The sequence below is a fragment of the Haliotis cracherodii genome, unplaced genomic scaffold, assembly GCF_022045235.1.
Source record: "Haliotis cracherodii isolate W230 unplaced genomic scaffold, xgHalCrac1.p SCAF_3, whole genome shotgun sequence".
Classification (NCBI taxonomy): Eukaryota; Metazoa; Mollusca; class Gastropoda; order Lepetellida; family Haliotidae; genus Haliotis; species Haliotis cracherodii.
Window position 1 is genome coordinate 13,731,592 of NW_027266286.1, and position 24,098 is coordinate 13,755,689.

Genomic DNA, 24,098 nt, shown 5'->3' on the forward strand with positions numbered 1-24,098 from the left:
GCCAGGCCTGATGTCAATCACTGGTTTGCCTGGTCCAGATTGGATCATAGGATATAGCTGTTGTGTTGCTGATAGTATTAAATGGCATTCACTCACTAATCGTGTGTCAGCTTCCTCCTTCATCGTGCAGCCTCACCATTTTCTAACCTTGTTCAGCTTACAGTGATCCAGGCTGTGCAGCCCATGGCACCTACAGCTAGGCTCATGTACCTACCCATCCTTTATTAACAACTCCCTTGCACCCCTGACACTCCTGCCCCCACAGATCACCACCTCCATCTCAACCAGCACAAACACCACTCCCTTGCACCCCTGACACTCCTGCCCCCACAGATCACCACCTCCATCTCAACCAACACAAACACCGCTCCCTTGCACCCCTGACACTCCTGCCCCCACAGATCACCACCTCCATCTCAACCAACACAAACACCGCTCCCTTGCACCCCTGACACTCCTGTCCCCACAGATCACCACCTACATTCCCCTCTCAACCAACACAAACAACGCTCCCTTGCACCCCTGACACTCCTGCCCCCACAGATCACCACTCCCATTCCCCTCCCAACCAACACAAACACCACTCCCTTGCACCCCTGACACTCCTGCCCCCACAGATCACCACCCCCATTCCAACCAGGACAAACACCACTCCCTTGCACCCCTGACACTCCTTCACCCACATATCACCACCCCCACCCCCACCCCCACCAACACTAACACCACACCCTGAGTATCTGTCCTGGCACAGCTCCACCCCACAGGTCACATAACTCTCCCATCCCACCCCCCCCCCCCCCCCGTCCCCATAGCGTGTGACATTGCTGCCTCAACACCTGAATATTCCATGTCACCATCAACTATTCCCGAAATGCCACCCAATCAAAACACCTGCATCTTTAAACATCTTAAAGTAAGCAGTTCTTGAACAACAACCTGATCGTATTTACGAACAAATATTTCGTATTTTTCCACCCTGTTTCCTGTGCTTCACTAAGCTTTATTCCGATTGCGCTACATGTGCCCTGGTAGCTGTACTCCGGAAACCCGGGACGACCAGGTAGCCATCACTCTAGCTGCATGTGCATTCCGGGCATGAGTGCGCGTGAGGAGCGGCGAGCACGTCTTTGAGTCTCGACCTGGTTCCTATACATTTCCCTACAACATCTGACTTAGATTCTCGTCCCCTGCTGGGAGCGATGACTTGCCCGCAGTGAATGTGGACTTGCCATTCTTTTGACATTTGCTGAATTCTGGGTTCCAGAGCTCATACAACATCATGTACAATAATTTGATAAAACTGCAATAGATGCGAAATTGACAATTTTGTTCTTGTATTAAACTTCTGTTTTAGAGTGGCAGGCGTGTTTGTATGTGGGGTTTGTTGTCAGGAAAATATTAGTTTGGTCTGACATTTTGGAGGAGAAAATCGGTTGTGGTGTTTTGTTGCAGTGGGGATGTACAAGGTGTAACTTGGTGGAAATTGACGAGAGCACTTTGTATGTTAATGGAGTTATGTACGTCATTGGGGGTTGACTGACGCCAACAAATGGCCACTTTGTTTTGTGCAGTAGCGCAATGTTGGTGGTGCATTTCTTCTTGACAAGAAAACTATTATTAATACCAACTGTATACACAGAGTGATTTTTAAAAAAAAAAAAATTACGAGGTTCTGAGAATGCTGTTCATGCAAAAAACATGTCTTATGGAGAAAATGATGTTATTCAATTTTGAATTTCATTGAAATATTTAAAAATATAAATTTTATCACCTAGAAAGAATATGTGAAGAAACCTGTTGTACCATATTTGCTGATATTTTAGCATCACTATGCTAGGGGCAGTGTTTATGGTGTGTACTTTTGGTCTGTTCACAAGGCCACACTCATTAACTGTTTTGAAACAGTTTCCATGGAAACAGAGGATCTATTGCAATGAGAAATGCTTGATCAGTTTAGTTTATATATTTTTTTAAAAATGGTCTTTAAAACAACATGCCATAGTTTAGAAAGTGTGTCAAAATCAAACATTTGATCTTTGCATTTCAAATGTTCTTCCTCGGAACCTTTGGTTTCGGCCATGTGACTGCATGGTGCCAGTTATAGAACTGACCTGACAAGCACCTGTTACTGGATGAGATGGAGGACATTTGTGACCGGTGCGTAATGACTGATTGTCGCTATACAATACTTTGTACCATGATGCAAGTATCATGGTATCATAAGTCTATATTAAATGATACTAGCAGCCTATCAGTTATCGATACAAAATGATACAAATATATGCAAGGGTGCATGTGAAATTATATGACAGTTAAACATAAAATGCAATTTTCTGATGATATGTACAAGAGGTCTTAAGCATCATTTTCCTTTATGAATTATCAACTCAAGTGTCTGTTTTAGTGGTCTTCTGTTCAGTCCATCCACTATGCGTCCTCAAATGACCAGTGTAACACTTTCTCATATCACGTGTAGCTTATTGCGACCTTTAAACGTCAAGATTTGTGTGGTATGGGACAAAGGGTTTTGTTACACCTTAATTTCTAATGGGGAGCATCTTATCAGGGTGAATTTGGTAATATGGACTCTTATGCAAACTTTGTGTCAAAGAGAACATGAATACATTTTATCAGCGAGATATTCACCTGTTTTAAAGAAAAGTATGCACATAAATGTTCATTTTGGCAAGTGTCTTCACTATCTAATGCCTGATGATGTATTAACACATGACGATAAGTCTTTCTCATACATCAATGTCATATTTTGAACTAAAGCAATAAATTTATTTTTCCAAATATTTGATTTACCCATTTCATTCTATTATTATGAAGTCTGTTGAAAATTATGTGTCATAAATAGGTGATGAATCCCAATGTTGAAAGCAAGGAGATGCGTTTTTATGCAGCGGTAATGAGATTACCGCCAGTGTTTAGACGTCTGAAGTGGTTCAGTCTGATGACAGGAGTGCTCCACCAGCTATATAGATGTGGAATAATGCTGGTTTATACATGCAGATGTAATGGTGTATACACCCAGAAGGGCACTGGGTATAACTCATGGCGCCAATACCCCCCTGGCCTTTGTTACAGAAGAAGAGGGAGAGGGGGGGGGGGGTTGGGGGGAGGAGGGGGACAAGGCGATACATTGGACTTTGAAGGGGTCCATTCAAAGGAACATTCTTGTCAAACTGGATAAAGATTGCTTGATGTTTAATTGCACTCCGCAATCTTACAGCTGATGGTGACCTGGAGTCATGAATTATCTCAAAAGTACTTTCAGTCTATTTCTCTTATAAGGTGGCTTTGGTGGCCAAGTTGTGTAATGCAGTTATTCAATGTCAAGAGTTGTGTCCCTTTGGTATGCCAGGATCCTATGCTAGTGGGTTTGAATCCCGTACTAACCCTTATTATGATCCCATTTGGTTATGACTTTCTATTTTTGACACACCATAACTGCTTGTTGGTGTGAACCAGTTCGGACTTTCCTCCCACATTAAGCTGAAATGCTGTGAAATACTATTTATAAAAATACTGTTCAAAACAGCATTAAACTGATTCACTCACTCACTCACTCACTCACTCACTCACTGCATGTGATCAACCCAGTGGTTCATGGTGCTGCAATTCACTGTATAGAGTTGTGCCCTTTGGCTGCCTGGATAAGCTGATCATGTGTTTGAGTCCATGGTCTGTCTGCATTTGATATTGGAGGTAGGATAGTGGGGGTTTGGAAAGAAAAGACTGGTTTTGGTGTATACAGGAAGTCTGTATCTGCTGGTAGAGTTTCCCTCGTTCCTGGAAATGCTGGGCCAATAATGCTGAAACACCTGCACACGTGTACATAATCAGTGACCCGTGAAGATCCGGGGTAGAATAGGTCCTCAGCAACCTATGCTTACTGTAAGAGTGAGTGAGTGAGTGAGTTGGGTTTAACACCGCTTTTAACAGTATTCCAGTTATATCGCAGCGGCTTACTGTAAGAGATGATTATGCTTGTCGTAAGAGACGACTGACAGAATTGGGGGGTCAAGTTCGCTGACTTGGTTGATGCATGTCATTGTATCCCAGTTGTATGGATCGATGCTCATGATGTCAATCACTGGATTGTTTGTTCCAGACTCGATTATCTACAAACAGCTGTCATATAGCTGGAATATTGCCGCATGTGGCGTTAAACAAAATGTTAAAAACAAAAGCTTCAGCTCCTCCCAGTAAGAAACAAATCATATCTTGAAACAGCAAAATATTTTTTCTGGCCTGCCCCCACCTGAATATATAGTGGTCAGTCTCTGAATAACAACCCGCATCGCTTTTTGCTACCCTCCCTCATTGACCTGGCTTGTTGCACAGCTGAAATTCTGTTCAAGGCACCAGCAGAACAAAAGTTAGCACATAATCAGACAATAACCACCTCAACCATGAGAAGCAACATCACTGGAAAAAACGACAGAAAGTAAGACAACTAGCTCATTCAGTTACAGACGCTTGAAACAATTGTCTGCTTGAGTTGTTTTAAGTATGAAAAAATGGAGAAACGTTTTTTCGGTAAATGGAAATCCTATTATATCTCCTATCGTGTACCGCTCTCAAGCACTCTGACAGAGAAACTAACAGTGCATCCAATGCATCGCAGTAATGGCCACTAGTTTTTCAGATGAGTTGTTTAGGAATAGTAACGTATGTAAATTTTCGTAAAGAATGTGTGGGCTTGTATGACATTCATATGGTGTTCAGCTGAACTCAGTTGGAAAAATCATCTCAGGTTTTGTACATTGCTTCTTGACATTTGTGGAAATAACTCAGTCGTTTATGAAGCACACGTGGTGCTTCTGACAGCAGCATTTGGTAAACATACAAGAACAAATACATCAAAGACGATCGGTTTACCAATTTCCTATTAACTGGACTTAATCTTTGATGAAAATCCATCTCAGGGATGTCTGTCACTGGTTTTGAAGATTGCTACAGGTTTTGAATCAATCAGGTCTGCTGTGGTTGTGTAAAGTAAGGCGACTTCTTTAGTTGTGGATAAGCACAGAGTCATAAGATGAAACATATTTGAAACTGTCTGCAGTTTTCAGATTCCTTGACAGTGGATTTATGGAAGCGTCTTAGGGTTTAGAACAACCGTCTGTTAACAGACACATTTTCTCTGGGTAATCGTTATAGGCTTTGGCAATTGGTGGTCTTTGTAAGTTTAATTACCAGTGTTGAAATTAAGCATGAAAGTTAAGGGGTCGTTGTCTTAGCCGTGATGTTGAATGTCAGAGACTGACGGAGTCCAAAGATTCAGATACCAGAGGACCAAACCTCAAGGACCCCAGGCCCCCATAGTGTCAGACAGTGTCTGGTTACAGCAAAATATCACTTAGCTTTGGGTGCGGTTTGGTAGCCTAGTGTTAAAAGACTTCGCTCATCATGACAAAGACCCGGGTTCGATTCCTGACATGGGTACAATATATGAACCCATTTCTGGTGCCCCCTGTCGTGATATTGCTGGAATATTGCTAAAAGCGGCATAAAACCATACTCACTCACTTAGCTTTGTTTGTCTACGAGCTCCAGTTGTGTGATGAATATTAGTGTAGCAGTATAGTATTGCCCTTATGAAACATGTATGTTTCACTCAATGCAGTAATGGGTAGACCTAGACTGAAAATGGGCACCGCACCTTGGAGTTTTATAGGGGGCACGGGTGGCCCAGTCGTCTAAGGTGCCGCGATTCGCTGTGCAGAGTTGTGTCCCTTGGGCACGTCAGAAACCTATGATTGTGGGTTCGAATCCTGGTTCGCCCCATTTATATTCTAGGTTTGTCAGCACCATACCCGTGTTCGTAGGTTTCACCGAAGTGGTAAACGTCTGAGACCTGATTCACTACGGGCTTTCCGCCCACATTAAGCTGACACACTGGATATAACTGGAATACAGTTCAAGGTGGCGTTAAACCCAAGTCACTCACTCACTTGTAGTTTTATATTAGTTTAAATGTTACATCAATGGACATGTGGCAAAACGTCATTGCAAATACAGTGCAGAGTTGTATCCCTTGGACATACCAGGCTCCTTTGGTCATGAATCTTAAACCCAGATTTGCGCCATTATGATCTTTAATACAGCCAAGTGGTTGACGTGTTTACTTGTCACACCAGATGTCCCTGCTACGTCCAATGTGTGAAGCGTAAGTATGGTGCTACCTATAGAGTATTTTGGGAATATTGCACGACAGCCTAAACCACTCACTCACTGTTATTGATACGACTGTAAGCTCACAATTGACCTTGTCAGGATTTTAAGAAAATGATTCCCTACCTACACAGCTTCTTCTTGACTTTGCTCAACAGATGAGTATACAGATGACTATGTCAGATGCTTTAACATATGGTTCCAATCAGTTTCCTTTGCCTCATTTTGCCATTCCAGTTCAGAAACCCAAGTATAACATTTAACTTCAGGTAGGCCTTAAGATGGCCAATTTCAAAGATAAGATCACATATTTGTTGTCTACGAGTTGCACATTCACTGCTTTAGTCTGAAGATGTCTGATAACTATTTTATTACCTACAAATGAGATGGTAAATTTGCTGGCTGTGCAAGTTTTGAAGAACAATTTCAAATGTATCTGAATCATGAAGAAAGTTAAGAGTTTATCTGATGAAGCAGGGTATATATATGTATGAGTTCAGAGGACAGTTTTTGCCGACTTTTAAATAAGATTCACTTTTGCTTCATTTTTCTTGGTAGAGGAATGGTAATAAAAAAATTACGAAATTTTTTTTCCGGTAAGCTTATGATTACATTGGCATGAAATAATTAGCCTCTTTTGCCATGCTGCTTTGAATGAGATCCCCGTGGAGATTCTGTGGTAGGTCTCCATTAACTTGGGAAGGTTTTAAAAATCAATTAAAAGGGATCAGGTTGTCAAACTCTGTGACTTGGCAGATTGTGTCATTGTGGCATGATGCCTGGATTGATGCTCACACTGCCAGTCACTGGTTCGCCTCATCAGGACTTGATTATATACGGCTACGGTAATTAACTATCCCCCGCCATGAGGTGGAATGGGTGCCGTCCTTCCGTCCGTCCTTCACGTTTCGTTTCCGGAGCAGAACTAAAAAATCATGAAAGATAGGTTAACCACGCTTGGCACATAGAGGGGTATAGTGGTGAACTGGTGTCTTTTGGTAGTTTTGGGATTTTTAAATAACTTTTCAAGTTTCCATGGCAACAACTTTGACTTAAACCGAAAATGGTGGCAGGACTCTTTTCCAGAGCTTATCTTAAAAAATGAATATATTTCTTCATGAAACTTGGCTCATAGATAGGTCTAGTGGTAAACTGGTGCCTTTTGATAGTTTGGGATTTTTAAAAAAATTACTTTTCGATAGCAACGACTTTGACCTGGACAGAAAATTATGGTAATGCAGATTTTGAGAACCGTTCAGTATTTCTTGCCTTGCACACATCCGGACATGTCATATTAGCGGGGCTTATGAGTTTTTCAAGCTGGCTATTGATAGAATTTATTTTTGTGTAATAAATAAAACGCCCAGGGCGCTCTCAAAATTAGAAATAGTGGGTTCTTATTAGAATATTATTTTGGTAAAAATATATTTGGTGCATATAACACACAAGTGCGTATTATATGTGAATAAATAAGTCTTGTGTACATTGATCAATCAGAAGGGGTGCTAATTGGGATTGTTCACTAGCCAACATATTAGCAAATATCTCTGTGGGCACTTATTAGATACAGTAAATAATAGATAAATAAAAAATAAATAAAAGCAATTCTATCACTATTACGCCAACCAGTACATTATCAAAGTTGTCCAGCCAAATTGTGACTGGAAGTATGTACTGATTGATGATGTACTGATTGCTGATTGAGGGAATATTGCTTACTTGGTGAGAAGACATTTACCCCTTTGTTAAAACCCCTGAGCTTGGTACAGACAAACCGAGACTCATCATGAACAAATCTGGTGTTCGAACCCAGGATCAACAGCTCCAAACACTGCTGAGGATTGCACCAATGTTCCGCCAAAATTTGGCACTTTACACAACTGGAACCTCCTGTTAGCAGTGGGCATCTGTTGACCTTTACAGTTAATACAAGGTCACATGTACACACTGTGCAGGAAGAATGTTGTTTGGGGGATTGACAATAATAACAACTGTCCTCCAAATAAGAAACTACTTCATAAGCTGGCTAGATCATTGAACATGTACCAGATTCCTGCCAAGTTGTCTTTGAAGCTAAAACTTTAAAAGATACTCGGCATGTCAGAACAGACGTAGGCGAGCTGAAGCTCTTTGATACAGTGGGCTGTATCAGCTTGGTATTCTTTGTGCAGATAAGTGGGCTTTGTTCTCAAGTGGCAGAGAAAAATGGTTGTATCAATCACATTTCTGCCATGTTGGAGATCTGCATTCAAACTCCTGGTCTAAGTCTTGCCTGTGAAGGTAAGGCCAGAAGGTTTTTTCAGACTTGGCTGGCTACAAAAACTTGAAATTTTGTGAAAAGAAATAAAATCAAAGCAATGTTTTTTTAATTCTGGCAACCAAACATAAGTAAAATGTTAAATAAAATTGTTTTCTGTTGCTATCAATGTAAATAAATTATTTAGAATACTGTTATTAAAACCTGTTGAAAACTTAATCTTTATAACTTCAAAACACAACAGATTATGACATATTGCAACAGAACATGATTTTACGGAAGGGAGGCAACTCTAAACTTGCCCCACAGTATCCACACACAAGTCAGGCTGCCTACCAGCTCAACATTTTGATGAAATAAAAAAAAACATTTGAGATTGCAATTTTTACTTTTGTTTTTTCGACCAACTGACCTTAAGTTTTTAAAAGCCCAAAGATCCGTATGAGAAATATTCAAGAGATTGAGAAGTATCATGATTTGTGTCTGCAGGTTCATTAGTCACATTGTGGTATTCTAACATGAACACTTAAAGAAGTACAATACTCCCAAGGTCTAGTGCCCAGTGTAGGCTGAGAGATAGCAGTCCGTGCCCTGACTGAGATTTGCCTCTTTGTAATGCTGATCATTAACTATTATGGTTCTGTGCATTAGAAAATTTGAATGAACAAACATACAAGGTAGTTTTTGAATGACTGTAGTCAAATGTGAGAGGACTGTCAATTTGCCCGAGTCTCTGAATGTCGCATGTGGGTTTGGGGCAGTCGGGTAGCCTAGTGGTTAAAGCGTTTGCTCGTCACGCCGAAGACCCGGGTTTGATTCCTGACATGGGCCGGTAGAATGTGTGAAGCCCATTTCTGGTGTACCCCACTGTGATATTGCTGGAATATTGCTAAAAGCGGCATAAAACCATACTCACTCACTCACTCTCAAATGGGTTTGGTAGCTTGTTCTTTTTATGCTTAGTTGTCGGGTAAATGAAACATTTTCTTCATGACATGCAATCAAGTCAGTGTGTGTGACCACCCGATCAGTTTAGTCGCCTCTTGCCACATGCTGGGGCTCTGTGTTCTTACCTGGATCCACACAGGCAACTTGTTCTCAAAATGTAGACATTATACAAGCGGGACAAAAACACCAAACACAGATATGCATTCAGAACTGCAAGTTTTGAATGATTTCCTTTGTGTAAACTTTCAATAATTGTATATGCGTTCTATCAATGTGAGAAATATGGCATCCACCAAAAATAGTTTCAGAATTGGAAATATTTGCATTCAGTAACATTCCTAGATAAGATAGACTTTGAATGACACATTATTACTGTTGATAAGGGTATATTTAGGTAATTGTCAGACAGTAAATCTAATGATAGTCCCAGAAGGTACAACTGTGCGGAAACCATCAACCTGATGTGGCCCCCAGGCGGCTGCCCAGATAGCTTTTCCCCAACAGCTGACTCACACCAGTCTTGTCTGTGAACCTCAGAGGAGAGAGCACATATAATTGGGTGTTTATTAATCAGACACTTAGAAGGTCATCAAGGGTCAAAGCAAGGGGGATAACTCCCAGAGGAGGTTTCTGTAGAAATGCCAGCACAGTGTGACTTTGTAATTGAGGACAAAACTACAGTAATTGCATGTTTATACAGACCTCTGACAGAAATATAATGGATTATACTTATCGAAATGTCATAATTCTTTTCTGAAAGTGTGGCAGGCTTTTTATTGGGTTTCTGGGTTTATGTCAACACTAGAAAGACTATTTATTATTGGTATGCATGTCTGATCACTGTGTAACTGTTGGTTAATGTATGTTAAGTGCTTGCAATTGTATAATTCTCTAAACAGCACCTCCTGTATATTTTTCTTTGGCCTTACATTTCCGTGTTTGAAGTGTTATTTAAAAGTGTGAATTATTTACACCCAGTCACACTGTGGTAAACATGTCTGCAAATGCTTATGGAAAGGAACTCAATACCACAACTCATTTGAATGATACAGAACAGTTTTCAGCTAGTATCGGATGAGCCATCACCCCTAAGGTGTGTGTGGAGACTATAAAAAAAGCTTAATGTTCTTCTCCTCCGTCCACCTGACAGGCAATTTGTCATGCACATGTAACTCCTGATATGCTCAGTGCCTCCTGTAGCCTTAATCTTCACCCCTGAGTCCTGCATCCAAACTGGGCCGCCATCTGCGTATATCACACAGGGGGAACAACTCCGTCAATCAATGGAAGTTACCTTGACAATGCCCATTAGCTGTAACAGACATGAGATATGTGTGTAGGACTTGAACCAGAGCCCATCCATCTGAACCAGGCAGTATATACAAGTATATCACACAGGGGGAACAACTCCGTCAATCAGTGGAAATGAACTTGACAGTACCCATCAGTTACAATAGACAGGGAGATATTTGTGTAGGACTTCACCAAGCCCCTTTACCTTGCCGAGGCAATATACATGGAGTATTCAGGGGGGATAACTCTGTCAATCTGTGGTGAAATCCCATCAGCTACAAAAGACAGGGAGATATGTACTATTCTTCACCGACTTTGGCAGAGATTCAGTTTTCAGATCTATTGTTTTATGTTGTGAAGCTGTGGCAAACATTCTGTTATCTTGCTCTTTGTAGTTTGAAGCACATTTGGCTGGTTTTTCATCTAAGGTGCCGCAGTGCACTGAGCAGATTTTTATCTCTTGGGCAGGTTCAAATCCCAGATACACCCTGACAATGCTTTTAGATTTGTCAGAACCATACCAGTCCTCATTGGTTTCACAAAAAGAGTGAGAATGTGAGTGAAAATGGTTTTATGTCACTTTTAGCAATCTTCCACTAATATCGTGAGGTGAGATACCAAAAATGGGCTTCACACATTGTACCCATGTCGGGAATCGAACCTAGGCCTTAGATGTGATAAGCGAACACTTTAACCACTTGGCTACCTTCCGATCCTAAAAATTGGCCAACTCGTTGTTGAGAAATGATGGTACCTGCATATATGTTGCTTTCTCAGTGTCACAGTGTTACATCTTTTAATTGTGTTTCATTGTGGCCAGATTAGTCTTACTATGTATTGTCAAGATATAAACACCAGACCTACCAAAGAAAACCAGTAGAGAGCAACCAAACTATTGAATAAATCCCCATAGCGTTTTCATTGTTGTGATTAAGACCCCGGCACTCAGACTGCAACGACCCGTGAAGATTCCGGGGTAGAATAGGTCTTCAGCAACCCATGCTTGCTGTAAAAGGCGACTATGCTTGTCGTAAGAGGCGACTAACAGGATCGGGTGGTCAGGCTCACTGACTTGGTTGATGCATGTCATCGATCCCAATTGCGTGGATCAATGCTCATGATATTAATCACTGGATTGTCTGGTCCAGACTCGATTATTTACAGACCGCCGTCATATAGCTGGAATATTGCTGGGTGCGGCGTTAAACAACCAACAAACAAACCAACCAATAAGACTGTGAGTGGCTATTCCTGTTTAAGGTGTGTTCACATTACATAGTTTGGTTGTTGTCTCCTGGTTTTATTTGGTTGGCCTGAACATGGCACTAATAGGACAGATGTTCCCAGATGAAGTATTTTCAGTACTCTAGTTTTTAAATCTAACATTTTGTTCCAACAGGCTTTTGAAGATGAGATGCGACGGCGCCAGAAAGAGTTGGACTTCTTGCGACAACGTGCAGGGGAACTGGAGTCCAGTGGCGCCAAGGCCATTGTTGCCCCGGAGATGCACAAGCTGAACCAACGGTGGCAGGACATCAGTCAGCAGATTGCGCAGCCACGGCCACCCAGCATTACCAATGGTGATCTCACAAACGGGGACAGTCAAATCACACGGACGTCGTTTAACGTTGTGTCTACTAGTGTGACACGCACTACTTCCAATGTTCGCTCGCCGACACAGTACGTGCAGGATGTCCGAAGAACGCTCATGAGAATTTCGGAGATTAAGAAGCAGCTAAGCTTACCCCCGCTGGATGAAGGTCGGGGTTTCGAGGAGATCGGAGCACAGGAGGAACGGTTACAGGTGAGGTCACGTTACTCTTTCAAGGTCTAATCAGTGCAGAGTTGCGTCCCCTAGGTGCACCAGGATAATATGATCATAGGTTGAATCAACCTAATAATGATCCCTGGTTTGTTATCACCAATGTTATACCAATGCATGAGGGCTTCACCAAAATAGTAAAGACTTTCATCACTTTACAAATTTCTCTCGCATTAAGCTGACATGCTGTGATAGAACAAATTATGCGAAGAGGCTTAAGACATAACAGCTGCCGTCATATGGCTGGAATAACGGACTGTGGGCTTAAAAACAAATAAACAAATAAACAAACACTCATACTCCTTGATTTAGTAGTGTGAAAAAATTGTTACACTTATCCAGTCTGCTAATTTGTATGCATATGAAAATGTGTGCATGTTTTTTCAGTGTTTTATTGCTCTATCTAAGCCTAATGAAGGATAGTAGAGAACTTTCTTCCTTTGCTGTTTACAACCTTACTGATATATTTGTGTGGCGGTAAGTACACTTCAGCAGGTGGTGATGGGGATGTTTATGTTCCAGTAGCACCTTGTTAATATGTCTGTCATGTTGTTTGTGGAATATGAAGTATTACAGCACTTATTGTGTGTATGTTTGAGTAAATTGTTTTCACAACATTGCCATGTTGCCTACAGCTAGAACCGTTAAATAGAAGTGTTAAATAGAGATTGCTCAGAAATGTAAATCATAGCACATGTCAGGATGTCGGTTCTGAAAACATGGTGTGTGATAGCGTACGACTGTTTGATCTGGTTGGGAAGGGAAGACAAATATTGGCATATTACCATAGGGGAGGCTATCAGTGATAGTGTAGTCAGTAGATCTCAATGAGCATTTGAGTAATGTCTGCTGTACTTGTTGGCTAATTCATGCCAATTGTTTCATTCTTTTCATTGTATGTTAAGGTGCAAAAAGTTTTGTGATGTCATTTTATGTGATGCCATTCCATCAGTGGAGGAACTGAACTGATGCCTCCGATTGTAGTCGGGAATCTGTTTTTTTTTCCTTCATTTTCTAAGAGCCGCCTCCGTGGTCTAGAGGTAGAGCGTCCGCCCGGAGAGCGGAAGGTCCGGGGTTCGATCCCCGGCCGCGTCATACCAAAAGACGTTAAAAGATGGTACTTGTTGTTACCCTGTCTGGCGCTCGGCATTAAGGGGCTAAAACAAGGACTGGTCGGCTCAGAGTCAGTATACTGTGTCTGAGTGGGGTATTCATGTTAAACTGCGGCATGGTATCTCAGTGAGCTAGCACTATAAATCGGCATCAGTCCGGTCTAGTACAAGCAGCCACACACACACATATACACGTGCATGCACGTCGCTATATAAGTGCAATAATCTTGGACGCGACGTTAAACCCCATTTCACCTCACCTCATTTTCTAAGAAACAAGTACTGTGGGTAATATCAAGCCCATCTGTTGTGTCCCCTTCTGTGATGTTGCTGGAATATTGCTGAAAGGCAGCATCACTCACTCACTCACTTAGGACTCGTTCATGCACTCACTCACTCACTCATGCACTCACTCACTCACTCACTCACTAATGCACTCACTCAGCACTCACTCACTTAGGACTCGCTCACTCACTCACTCACTCAGCACTCACTCACTCACTTACTCAGCACTCACTCACTTACTCAGCGCTCACTCACTCACTCACTCACTCAGTTCAGTTTTGAACCCTGGCAACCAGTGCTTGTGTACGAGGCGAATTTATGAAAATTCTGAATTTGTGACTTGGTTAAGTATGTGTTATCGTACCCACCTGGTTTGGGATGTTACAAATAATATCAATCACTGGTTTGTCTGGTCCAGGCTTCATCATGTACAGGGTGTCATCATATTAAGGAATATTACTGAGTGTTGCATTTCACACACACACACACAAAAAAACAACCCCTTTATTTACATGCTTTTAACACTCAAATGGATGTTACATTTCTGTAGAATGATTAACTGATAAACCATGTTATCTCTGGATGAAGTATCCGTTCAGATGAGATTTAGACATTGCTGGTTACCTTTGGATCATAGGTGAAGCAGAAATTCAGGAAGCCTGTATCTCCTGGTAGAGTTTCTCTCGTTCCTGGAAATACTGGGCCAATAATGGAACACCTGCACACATGTACCTAATCAGTTCGACAAGTTTTTTTCTGAATGTGATATTCTATACAACCGCCTTTTATCAAGAAAGACATATTTAACACTGAAAACCAGACAGTGTTAGAGGTTGTTTGCAATGTGTGGATTTAATTGAGAAGACAGTTTCTTTATTTCTTAAAAAATTCAGCTGAATTACTTCCTGTACTTATTTTGCAAGAAGCTACATTTATTTTTTGTCCTTTAGATGTATGAAGATCTGAGAAATGTGAATGTGTCCTTGTGACTATAAAGTTTCTCTTTAGTGAGACCTGTGAAGATCCGGGGATGAAAAGGTCTTCAGCAACCCATTCTTGCTGTAAAAGGCGACTATGCTTGTCGTAAAAGGCGACTAACGGGATCGGGTGGTCAGGCTCGCTGACTTGGTTGATGAATGTCATTGTATCCCAATTGCGTGGATCGATGCTCATGATGTCAATCACTGGATTGTCTGGTCCAGACTTGATTATTAGGAGACCGCCATCATATAGCTGAAATATTGCCGAGCTTAGCTTAAAAAATAAACAAACAAAACAAACAAACAAATCTCTTCAGTGAATGTGTTTGAGATGTCGGTGCTTTGTACCTGCAGCCAGTCTGAGGTCAGAGTGTGACTTTAACAGATGAGTACCAAGGACTGTTTATCTATGGCAGTGCAAGACATGATCTGCCGGACTACCCGGCCCCCTCTCGTTAGTCCCGTGATATATTGTTTCATGACAATAATTCACTGTATATCTACATGGTAACATGACAATTTTAAGTCTCTAATGTTCGCATTTCTATGAACACATTCCTTGACTTATATATGTTTGAACAAAGCTTAAACTTTAGTCAACTTCAGTGTATGCATGACCACATCATTTTATACGTGTATCTAAATACAGTCTGCCAGGGCTACTGTCAAACCTTTCCCAATCAGACATTTTGTACCTATCTCTTGACACCAACAGCGGGTACCCGGGTAGGGTCGGGTAATAGTGGGGTGGGTACCCGGGTAGTAAATTTGGACTCGTCCCAGCCCTACCTGACATATGCCATGATATAAATAATAGAAGTCTTAAAATAAGATGCACTCACTAGTTTGACTTCATGTAGGCTACAATATAAATATAATATAAATCTATATAAGTCCTTGTATTATTTTTCCTGGGGACAATTATTCAGTATGGTCAGTTTAACAGGAAAACACAAAAATTAGTCTGTCCTGTTCAATTTATCACAGATCGACTCAAATTTCTGAAGACTGTGGCTGTTGATTTGTCTACCGCAAATGTAACACACTGCCATTTCAAAGACTGGAGCAAAGAAATCTCTTTGAAAGTCAGTTTGTTGGCAGCTATGTCAGGAGCTAAGTTTTCATTGTGTCTATGCTATCCATTTCACTGCGTATTTATCAGTCCAGGCCAGGAAAGCACAATGATAAAATATAATTTGTTTCTTTCATTTTATGTAAACACTGGCTTCATTATTTGTCGTGGCATTTTAAAATCCAGTCAAAATTATTCTGGTCAGTGATCAGCGTTAGCATCAACAAAGTAAGAAAGTGTTTTCTTGTTTTGAAACAGTGAAACCCTGTGAATTCTGAAACATCTTCCAGACAGTTACTATGGGGAAATCAAGCTTTTTGGAAGGAAGTATTAAATGGCTGTAAGTGTTTGTCTGGATATTTGTTAATCATGAAAGTTGTTAATCCGGCCAGTGTTGCTTTGAATGTCACTGTCCACATTTACTGGGTGACACTTTGTATGCGTGTTTCATGTGTTTTGACCAACTTTCTCAAAAACGTTAAAAGAAACATTGTTATTTGTCATTTGAGACAGGTAAATAATTGTTAAAGTTGTTACATGGAAGTATATAAATCGAAATAGCGTAGTCAACATAATAAGCGCCCCGCTCTAATAAGCAACCATGGTAACATTTGCTAACATATTGGCTAGTGAACAATCCCAATTAGCACCCCTTTTGATTGATCAATGTACAAATGACTTATTTATTCATGTATGATACAACCCTTAATTATGAGCAGTTAAATTCTGGAAAAATATATTGTCATATATAAACATTTCAGGCTGTCGGCATAAACCACGAAATTTATCTTCACCAAAGAGCCTCCTGTTTCTAATTTTGAGAGCGCCCTTGGCGCTTATTACGTAGACTACGATAAGTCATAATAAGAACTGGCAGGAAAGGATGTTTAGATGGGGGATTTACATATACTGCTCACTGCAAGTTAAAGAACACCCAAATGTTTTCATGTGCGCCATAACTATTGTCATATAAAAAGTATGAGCGTTCTTTCACTTATTTTTAGTAGTATATAGCAAGCATCTTGATAAATAAACAATAACGATTATTTCAAAATGATTTGTTCTTGTTTTTATGAAGAGCTTCTTGAAACACTAGGGGGCACGAGTGGCCCAGTCGTCTAAGGCGCCGCGATTCGCTGTGCAGAGTTGCGTCCCTTGGGCATGCCAGAAACCTAGCTATGATTGTGGGTTCGAATCCCGGTTCTCCCCAATTATGTTTCTAGGTTTGTCAGCACCATACCCGTGCTCGTGGGTTTCAGCAAAGTGGTAAACGTCTGAGACCTGCATCACTTCGGGCTTTCATCCCACATGAAGCTGACATGCCGTGATATAACTGGAATACTGTTAAAAGCGGCGTTAAACCCAACTCACTCACTCCTTGAAACACTACAAAGAATCAGACTATTAAGAATAGGGATGACAGTTTTGTGAATGGAGGACCACATGTTCAGCTCTGTATTGTAAGCCTCGGAATATCCTTGATGTGTGAAATGGAAAATAAGCCAGTGAAGTCTTGTTACAGAGATTATCTTCAGCTTGAAAATATGACTTATTTATGTTGGAAACTAGCCTTCTTGATGTGGTGAAACTGATGAAGTGACTGGTGTTGATATGTGTTCAGGGTAGTAGTATAATTGTATAGATCAGTCATCGAATAGGTGGTTAGGGAAACGCTAGCTCACTGAAAGTTGCTGATTTGCAAAGGTTTATCTTGGATATCTTCATGTATTGTCGGAGCTTCAGGGAGAAAAAGTTTTCTGCAGACATCTGAGAATCCCTACATCTGGAAATAATGTTTTTATTTGTCGTAATCTCAAAAGAAACATTTCGCAGAATAATAGATGAGCAGATAAGTGAGAAATATTTTTTGTCTGCATTTGTTCACAAATAAATAGGATATTTTTTTATTGTTTATTGAAGCGATACGTCAGTCTCTGTAGTGTATTTCAAGGCAGGTTTCTGACTGTGTAGATTCAGTGCTGGCACATTGTCATAATCAATTCTATCTTTATAAAATATTTGGCTCACAAGCATATGTTTCTGAGATAAGAAAATATAACATTTCTGATTTTCGTAACAGTTTATCTGAAGCAGTAGTTGGGCACTTGTCATAAGAAGTTGTGTTCCAAAATAAATACTTTGAACTTTTCGTGTTGCGAAAAAAAAGCAGTTTGCACTTGCATTCTTCCTGATAGGATTTGTTAGGACAACAGCACGCCTGTAATCAAGCATGGCATTCCAGGCACACATGGTACGGCGAAAATTGCATAAGAAAAAATACAAATTGATTCATGTGATGTAGGTGCAGTAGTTGTAGTTTGTTGTATTGCCGACAGTATATTTTATGTGGCCGTCAGATTGATGGTAATGACACTTGTGTGAATACATTTCTTGACAAAAATCTTTTTTTCTTCTCAATAACAGATTTGAAAATTGTGGCATTTGGCTTGGCAAAATGGATACCGCATCTATTCAGTATGATCCAGGGGTCAGGAAAATTTAAAATCCCAATCGGACATTTGCATTGAGGCCACGCCCCCTTCAAATAGTGTATTTTCGTACAACTTTTCACACACATGACAAGTTGTTACGTACAGTGTTCCCTCGTGCACAGCTGATTGCTATTTCCGGCTTAGTTGAAGACAAAATACACACGGTAATCTTAATCTCTGCATATAAAACATGCCTTTGAGAGCAGGAAATACATTTTAAATGGTAAAATCATCATGTCTAGTGATGTTTTATATCAAATTTCATACTTTTATTGACCATGTTTGTTATGCCTGTTTATTAACCTGAAGTTGTTGAAGGGATACGATAACGTTCATCAATTATTTGGACCCCTAAGGTAGCGTTGTTTGTTTTTTAAAATGCCCGGACAGAAAAATTTAAATGTCCGGTAAGCAATATTTTAAATCGGACATTTGAGATTCCCAATCGGACATGTCCGGCGCATATGACCGTTTCCGGACCCCTGGTATGATCAATATTTATCAAAACTGCTTCTATTTAGTTGTTTTCTCTCCACATTCTGCTAACTAGATTGGTTCAGTTATCCTTAAAGAACACAACTTCCATTGTATCATGGGGTCTTTGTATTCATTAGTAATTTGTAGCCTTGAATGATACAAACAATTTTTCAACTCGTCTGTCAGCCTAAGGGGAGGTTTTTGTGCTAAGATTTAGCAGGTCCAGAACCTGGGCTTTGGCTAGTCGGAACTACACTGTCTGAAACCCATTCTTGGGGTCCCTGCCTGGATCCACCATTGGTACCCAGCAATCGTGTTGTTGGTTGTAAGGGTTGTCTAAATTGAAGTGGGTGGTCCAGCTGGAATATTCACTCACTCACTCACTCACTCACTCACTCACTCTTGCACGAACCAGGATATACACATCAACACCAAATAAAAACATGCTGCTGTAAAGTCCATATACCGTATTCGACTTAATAAGCACCCAGGGCTCTCCCAAAATTAGAAATAGCGGGCTCTTATCAAAATATTAATTTGGTGAAAAAATCAGAGTTGAAAGATGAAATTCGTGGTTTATGCTGACAGTTTATATCCGACCGATGTATTTTTCCAGAATTTAATTGCCCAGAATTAAGGGTGCATAAATATGTCTTGTGTACATTGATCTATCGGAAGGGGTGCTAATTTGGATTATTCACTAGTCAATATATTAGCAAATATCGCTGTGGGCGCTTATTAGAGTGGGGCGCTTATTACGTTGAATATGGTAATATAACCACTTTCATAATCGGAGGTATTTATTCTGAGATTGACTATCACTCTAACCAGAAAGAATAATAAACGAGTTAGAAACAATCTACCTCCTACCCCTGAAGAGTTCCTACCATGACAACGTGTACCACTGAACCCAGATTTACCTCAGCCATAATATAAGCCACAGCGGGACTCTAATTGTTAATTACTAGTCATTGCTTTTAAATAGCATGAGTGACAGGCAGGGAGAAGAGAGTTGTGTATTGTTCGAGTGTGGTCGACTGGATGGCTGCCAAAGCCAACAGTTCAGGAGTTTTGTTCATGAGAAGGGATGATACGCTCCTCTTCTTCTTGGGTAACCTGAGGCCACACCAATGGCAGTGGGAAAATGTAAATATTTTTTCAACTGGTTTGGCAGTGGGGATCAAGTGCACGGAGTGTCAGTGGAAACCATTAATGAAAGTCGTTTCTGAACTGTGATGCCTGTGATTGAAGTTTGGGGGATACCGTATTCGATGTAATAAGCGCCCCGCTCTAGTAAGCATCCACCGCGATATTTGCTATTATATTGGCTAGTGAAAAAAACCAATTAGCACCCCTTCTGATTGATCAATGTACACAAGACTTATTAATTGCGTATAATACGCACTTGTGTGTTATATGCACCATTAATTATGGGCAATTAAATTCTGGAAGAATATATCTGTCGTATATAAACATTTCAGACTGTCAAAATAAACCACAAAATTTGTCTTTTAGTTCTGTTTTTTTTCCACCAAAATAATATTCTTATAAGAGCCCCCTATTTCTAATTTTGAGACCGCCCTGCGTGCTTATTATGTCGAATACGGTATGTGGGATAAAAATACGATTCGAAAGAAGTGACACGGCATGACTGATTAACTGTAGCAATATGAAAGAACCAGGTGTTCTGTGAACTTTGTATATTACGTAGGGCTGGGACGATACACCAACTGTGTGCTCTTATCTGTGGTTAGCCATCTTTTTCATAGACAGGATGGCCAAATACCTTGCTCACTGACACAGCTGGCAGTGTCAAGTATGGCACAGTGGAGGAAAATATTATTTTTTCACTACTAATTCTCACCACTAATTAGTGTTTGGGGTAACAGTTATAAAGCAAACATTGATATTTTTTACTTAGTGTGCGACTGTGATTGATACCTGTATCATGAAGTAAAAAATCGCGATCCACCGATGCATGGGTATAGCATCCCACTACTAATATTACGTAAGGGTGACTTAAAGGTAAAAGTGGGCTCTTCACTTCTGTGATTGAATTGTAATAGTAGCCAGCACTATTGCAATAGTATTACGATAGTAGTAAACTTTTTCCATTTTCCTTGTTGCTACTCAAAACAAAGGGAAGTAACTCTAATCTGAAGTTGTTGGAATATTTGCTAACCAACAGGTTTGAAATTTGCAGAGTTCTCATTTTGTGACCTTTGAAAGATGAAGGTTTGTTCATTGTTGTTCAACTCCACACTCTCAAATCTTGCTGAAGGTTTTGAGATGAGAAACTGCTTTTGAATGTAAAAAAATTCTATTTTCACAAAGTAAATTCAAAAAATTGTTTTGGAAATATCGAGGTAAAACTCAACTCAATCACTCATTTATATGCATATACTGGCTTTACACCTACCGTATACATATTAGTCAGGACTAGTACAAGCAGCTAAGACTGTCTTGCAGACCCAAGAGAATAAATAAAAATATGAATCAAAGTCAAGAAGGAATTGGCAAGTCTCGATTACCTCAGCTTGAGCACGCATTGCTCTGGGCTCATTTTGAAATACCGTATTCGACGTTATAGGCGCCCCACTCTAATAAGCGCCCACGTCGAGAATTGCTTATATATTGGCTATTGAACAATCCCAATTAGCACCGCTTCCGACCCCTATTCGCATATAATATGCACTTATTCTTTCCCCTATTCACGTATAATTAATACGCACTCGTGTGTTATATGCACCCTTTTTTATTGGCAATTAAATTCTGAAAAAATATATCTGTTGTACATAAACATTTCAGGCTGTCAGCATAAACCACGAAATTCATCTTTCAACTCCAAAATAATATTCTAATAAGAGCCCCGGGTTCTAATTTTGAGAGCGCCCTGGGCGCTTATGTCGAATACGGTATTTTTTTAGTTTGTAGGTATTTTTAAATATGAGAACTTTATTTTGTGTATTAAACGTCTACAAGCAGCCACATGCACGCACATGTTTGAATGTGGCTATATAAATGCAATAATGTTAACTCCAAATTCACCCACCTCACCCAGACATTTAACCATGTTTCCCTGCCATACTCATCGTCAGCTGAACACAATATGTCGGTGTCGTCCCTATTCCCAACATGACAGAGCCGATTCGAAATAAATGAGCGAAATATCAACATCAAAGCCAACCTAAAGAGCTATTTTTGATAAATAAAAGCAAAAACAAAAACAGTGTTTTGTTGTTAGGGAAGTGTGCAAGGTCCATGAGGTTTTTTGGAAAGAGTCATGCCAGTAGAGGCCTGTCAGTTGATCAGGTCTTACGTGGGTGCAGTCGCAAGTGTAATCCTGATAACACTCATTGAGAGATAGAGAGGAGAGAGGTGTCTTTGAACACAGCTCCAGACCCTATCTGCCCATGATGGCGGCAGCTACAAGAAACGAGAGCTCCAGTGGAGTAGGGAGCTTGCAGGGAAACAACGCACACTCACTGCTAGTTATGTTCAGAAATGGCTCTGGTAGCTGTGTCAAGTGAATGTGTGCATCCCTTTGATCTCTTGCTGTCTTGTTGAAATGGATGTAATTGAAGATTTATGAGTAAACTGTGACACTGTTTGGAGTTGTTTGTGAAAAAAGTTTGTGTCTGGTTAAGTTTGATTTGATTTTTATCAGATGTGTGTACAATTAAATTGTCTTGAATGAGGAATAGAAATAACTTGTTCAACCAACCAACCAACCCGTACACCCAACCACCAACCAACCAACCAACCAACCCGTACACCCAAACCCACCCACCCACCCAACAAACAACCAACCCACCCATCCACCCACCCACCCACCAACCAACCAACCAACCATCCAACCAACCAGTTGTAGTTTCAGTTCAAATGTATTCCTTGGAATGAGTTGCCTCAATAATCTTTGAGAATCGTTCCTCGTCAGACACTAAAATATACTGCCCTTCATCCTTCCTTCTATATCTAACTAAACCTCTTCGTTGAAATAAAGATGGATGTAAAAAAACAGCTAGCTTTAAGCTGTTATAAAATGTATACAAAAATAATATGAAACTGAATTCAGGTCATAGGTTACTCAATGTTGAAGGTAAGAAGATGGACACCTGTATGTGTATTTTGTAGCCTCATATGTTTGATGGTTGATTGCCACTTGTGTCAGCTGAAACCAACAGAGTCCATCAAGCTCAAATCAGAGGCTCATATCTTGACATTCACATGATGAATAGTGATTATACTCTTCCAGTTTGTTAACTTTTCTTTGTACCTTACATGTTTTTTAAGCAAACATGATTTGTTTTTGTGGTGGGAGAACACTTCTGCAGGTATGGGGGATGTGTGAAATGAGTTGACTATACTTTGAGATTGTATCAAATTTCTCAGCATTTAATGGTAAGCTAAAGATTGTTTGTATAAAAAAGTGCTCAGCTAGTACAGTGTATTTTTGAGGCATGGGTGTTGGATGCTGATTGGCAGAAATTTATGAGGTATTGGTTCATCTCGTACATGGCTGTTACAGGAAGTGTGATGGAAATTCAACATGGAGGTATTTAAGCATTTGGTAGTGTTGAAACAGAAGGTATTTTGAAAATGCAACTTGCAAGGGGCCCTGTGCTAAATGATGCCTGGGCAAACAATCAGGTCGATAGCATGAGCCACTATCTGGTCAAGATGGCACGCGAACTGGTAAATCATTTTGACGACCCAATCCCCATCAGTTGGCTCTTATGGCAGGCATGGGGCACTGGAACCTACTCCATGTACCCTGTCATCTCCGGGGGCACCTTCATAATGAAACTGATGCTAATCAAGAGGGGGTCACGGGTGGCCCAATCGTCTAAGGCGCCGCGATTCGCTGTCCAGAGTTGCGTCCTTTGGGTACGCCAGAAACCTATGACGGTTTGCCCCAATTATGTTTCTAGGTTTGTCAGCACCATACCCGTGCTAGTTGGTTTCTTCAAGGGGTATACATCAAGAGACCTGCATCACTTTGGGCTTTCCTCCCACATTCAGCTTACATGCCGTGATATAACTGGAATACTGTTAAAAGCGGCATAAAACCCAACTCACTCACTCACTAATCAAGAGAACATTGTTTGATATTTGACAAACAAGGAAACCAGGGCAAACAGGGATTCAAACCCACAATCATAGGTTTCTGGCATGCC

General features: G+C 40.6%; 1 protein-coding gene across 6 annotated transcripts in view; it reads left to right on the plus strand.

Moving 5' to 3' along the window:
* LOC139473657 (dystrophin-like) overlaps positions 1-24,098 on the plus strand; it is a 452,560-nt gene that overhangs the window by 222,683 nt on the left and 205,779 nt on the right. For all 6 annotated transcript variants that reach the window (XM_071256342.1, XM_071256341.1, XM_071256343.1 and 3 more), the window contains one exon: positions 12,081-12,485. In XM_071256342.1, the coding sequence (XP_071112443.1) occupies positions 12,081-12,485 (405 nt within the window). The remainder of the gene's footprint in view (positions 1-12,080; positions 12,486-24,098) is intronic.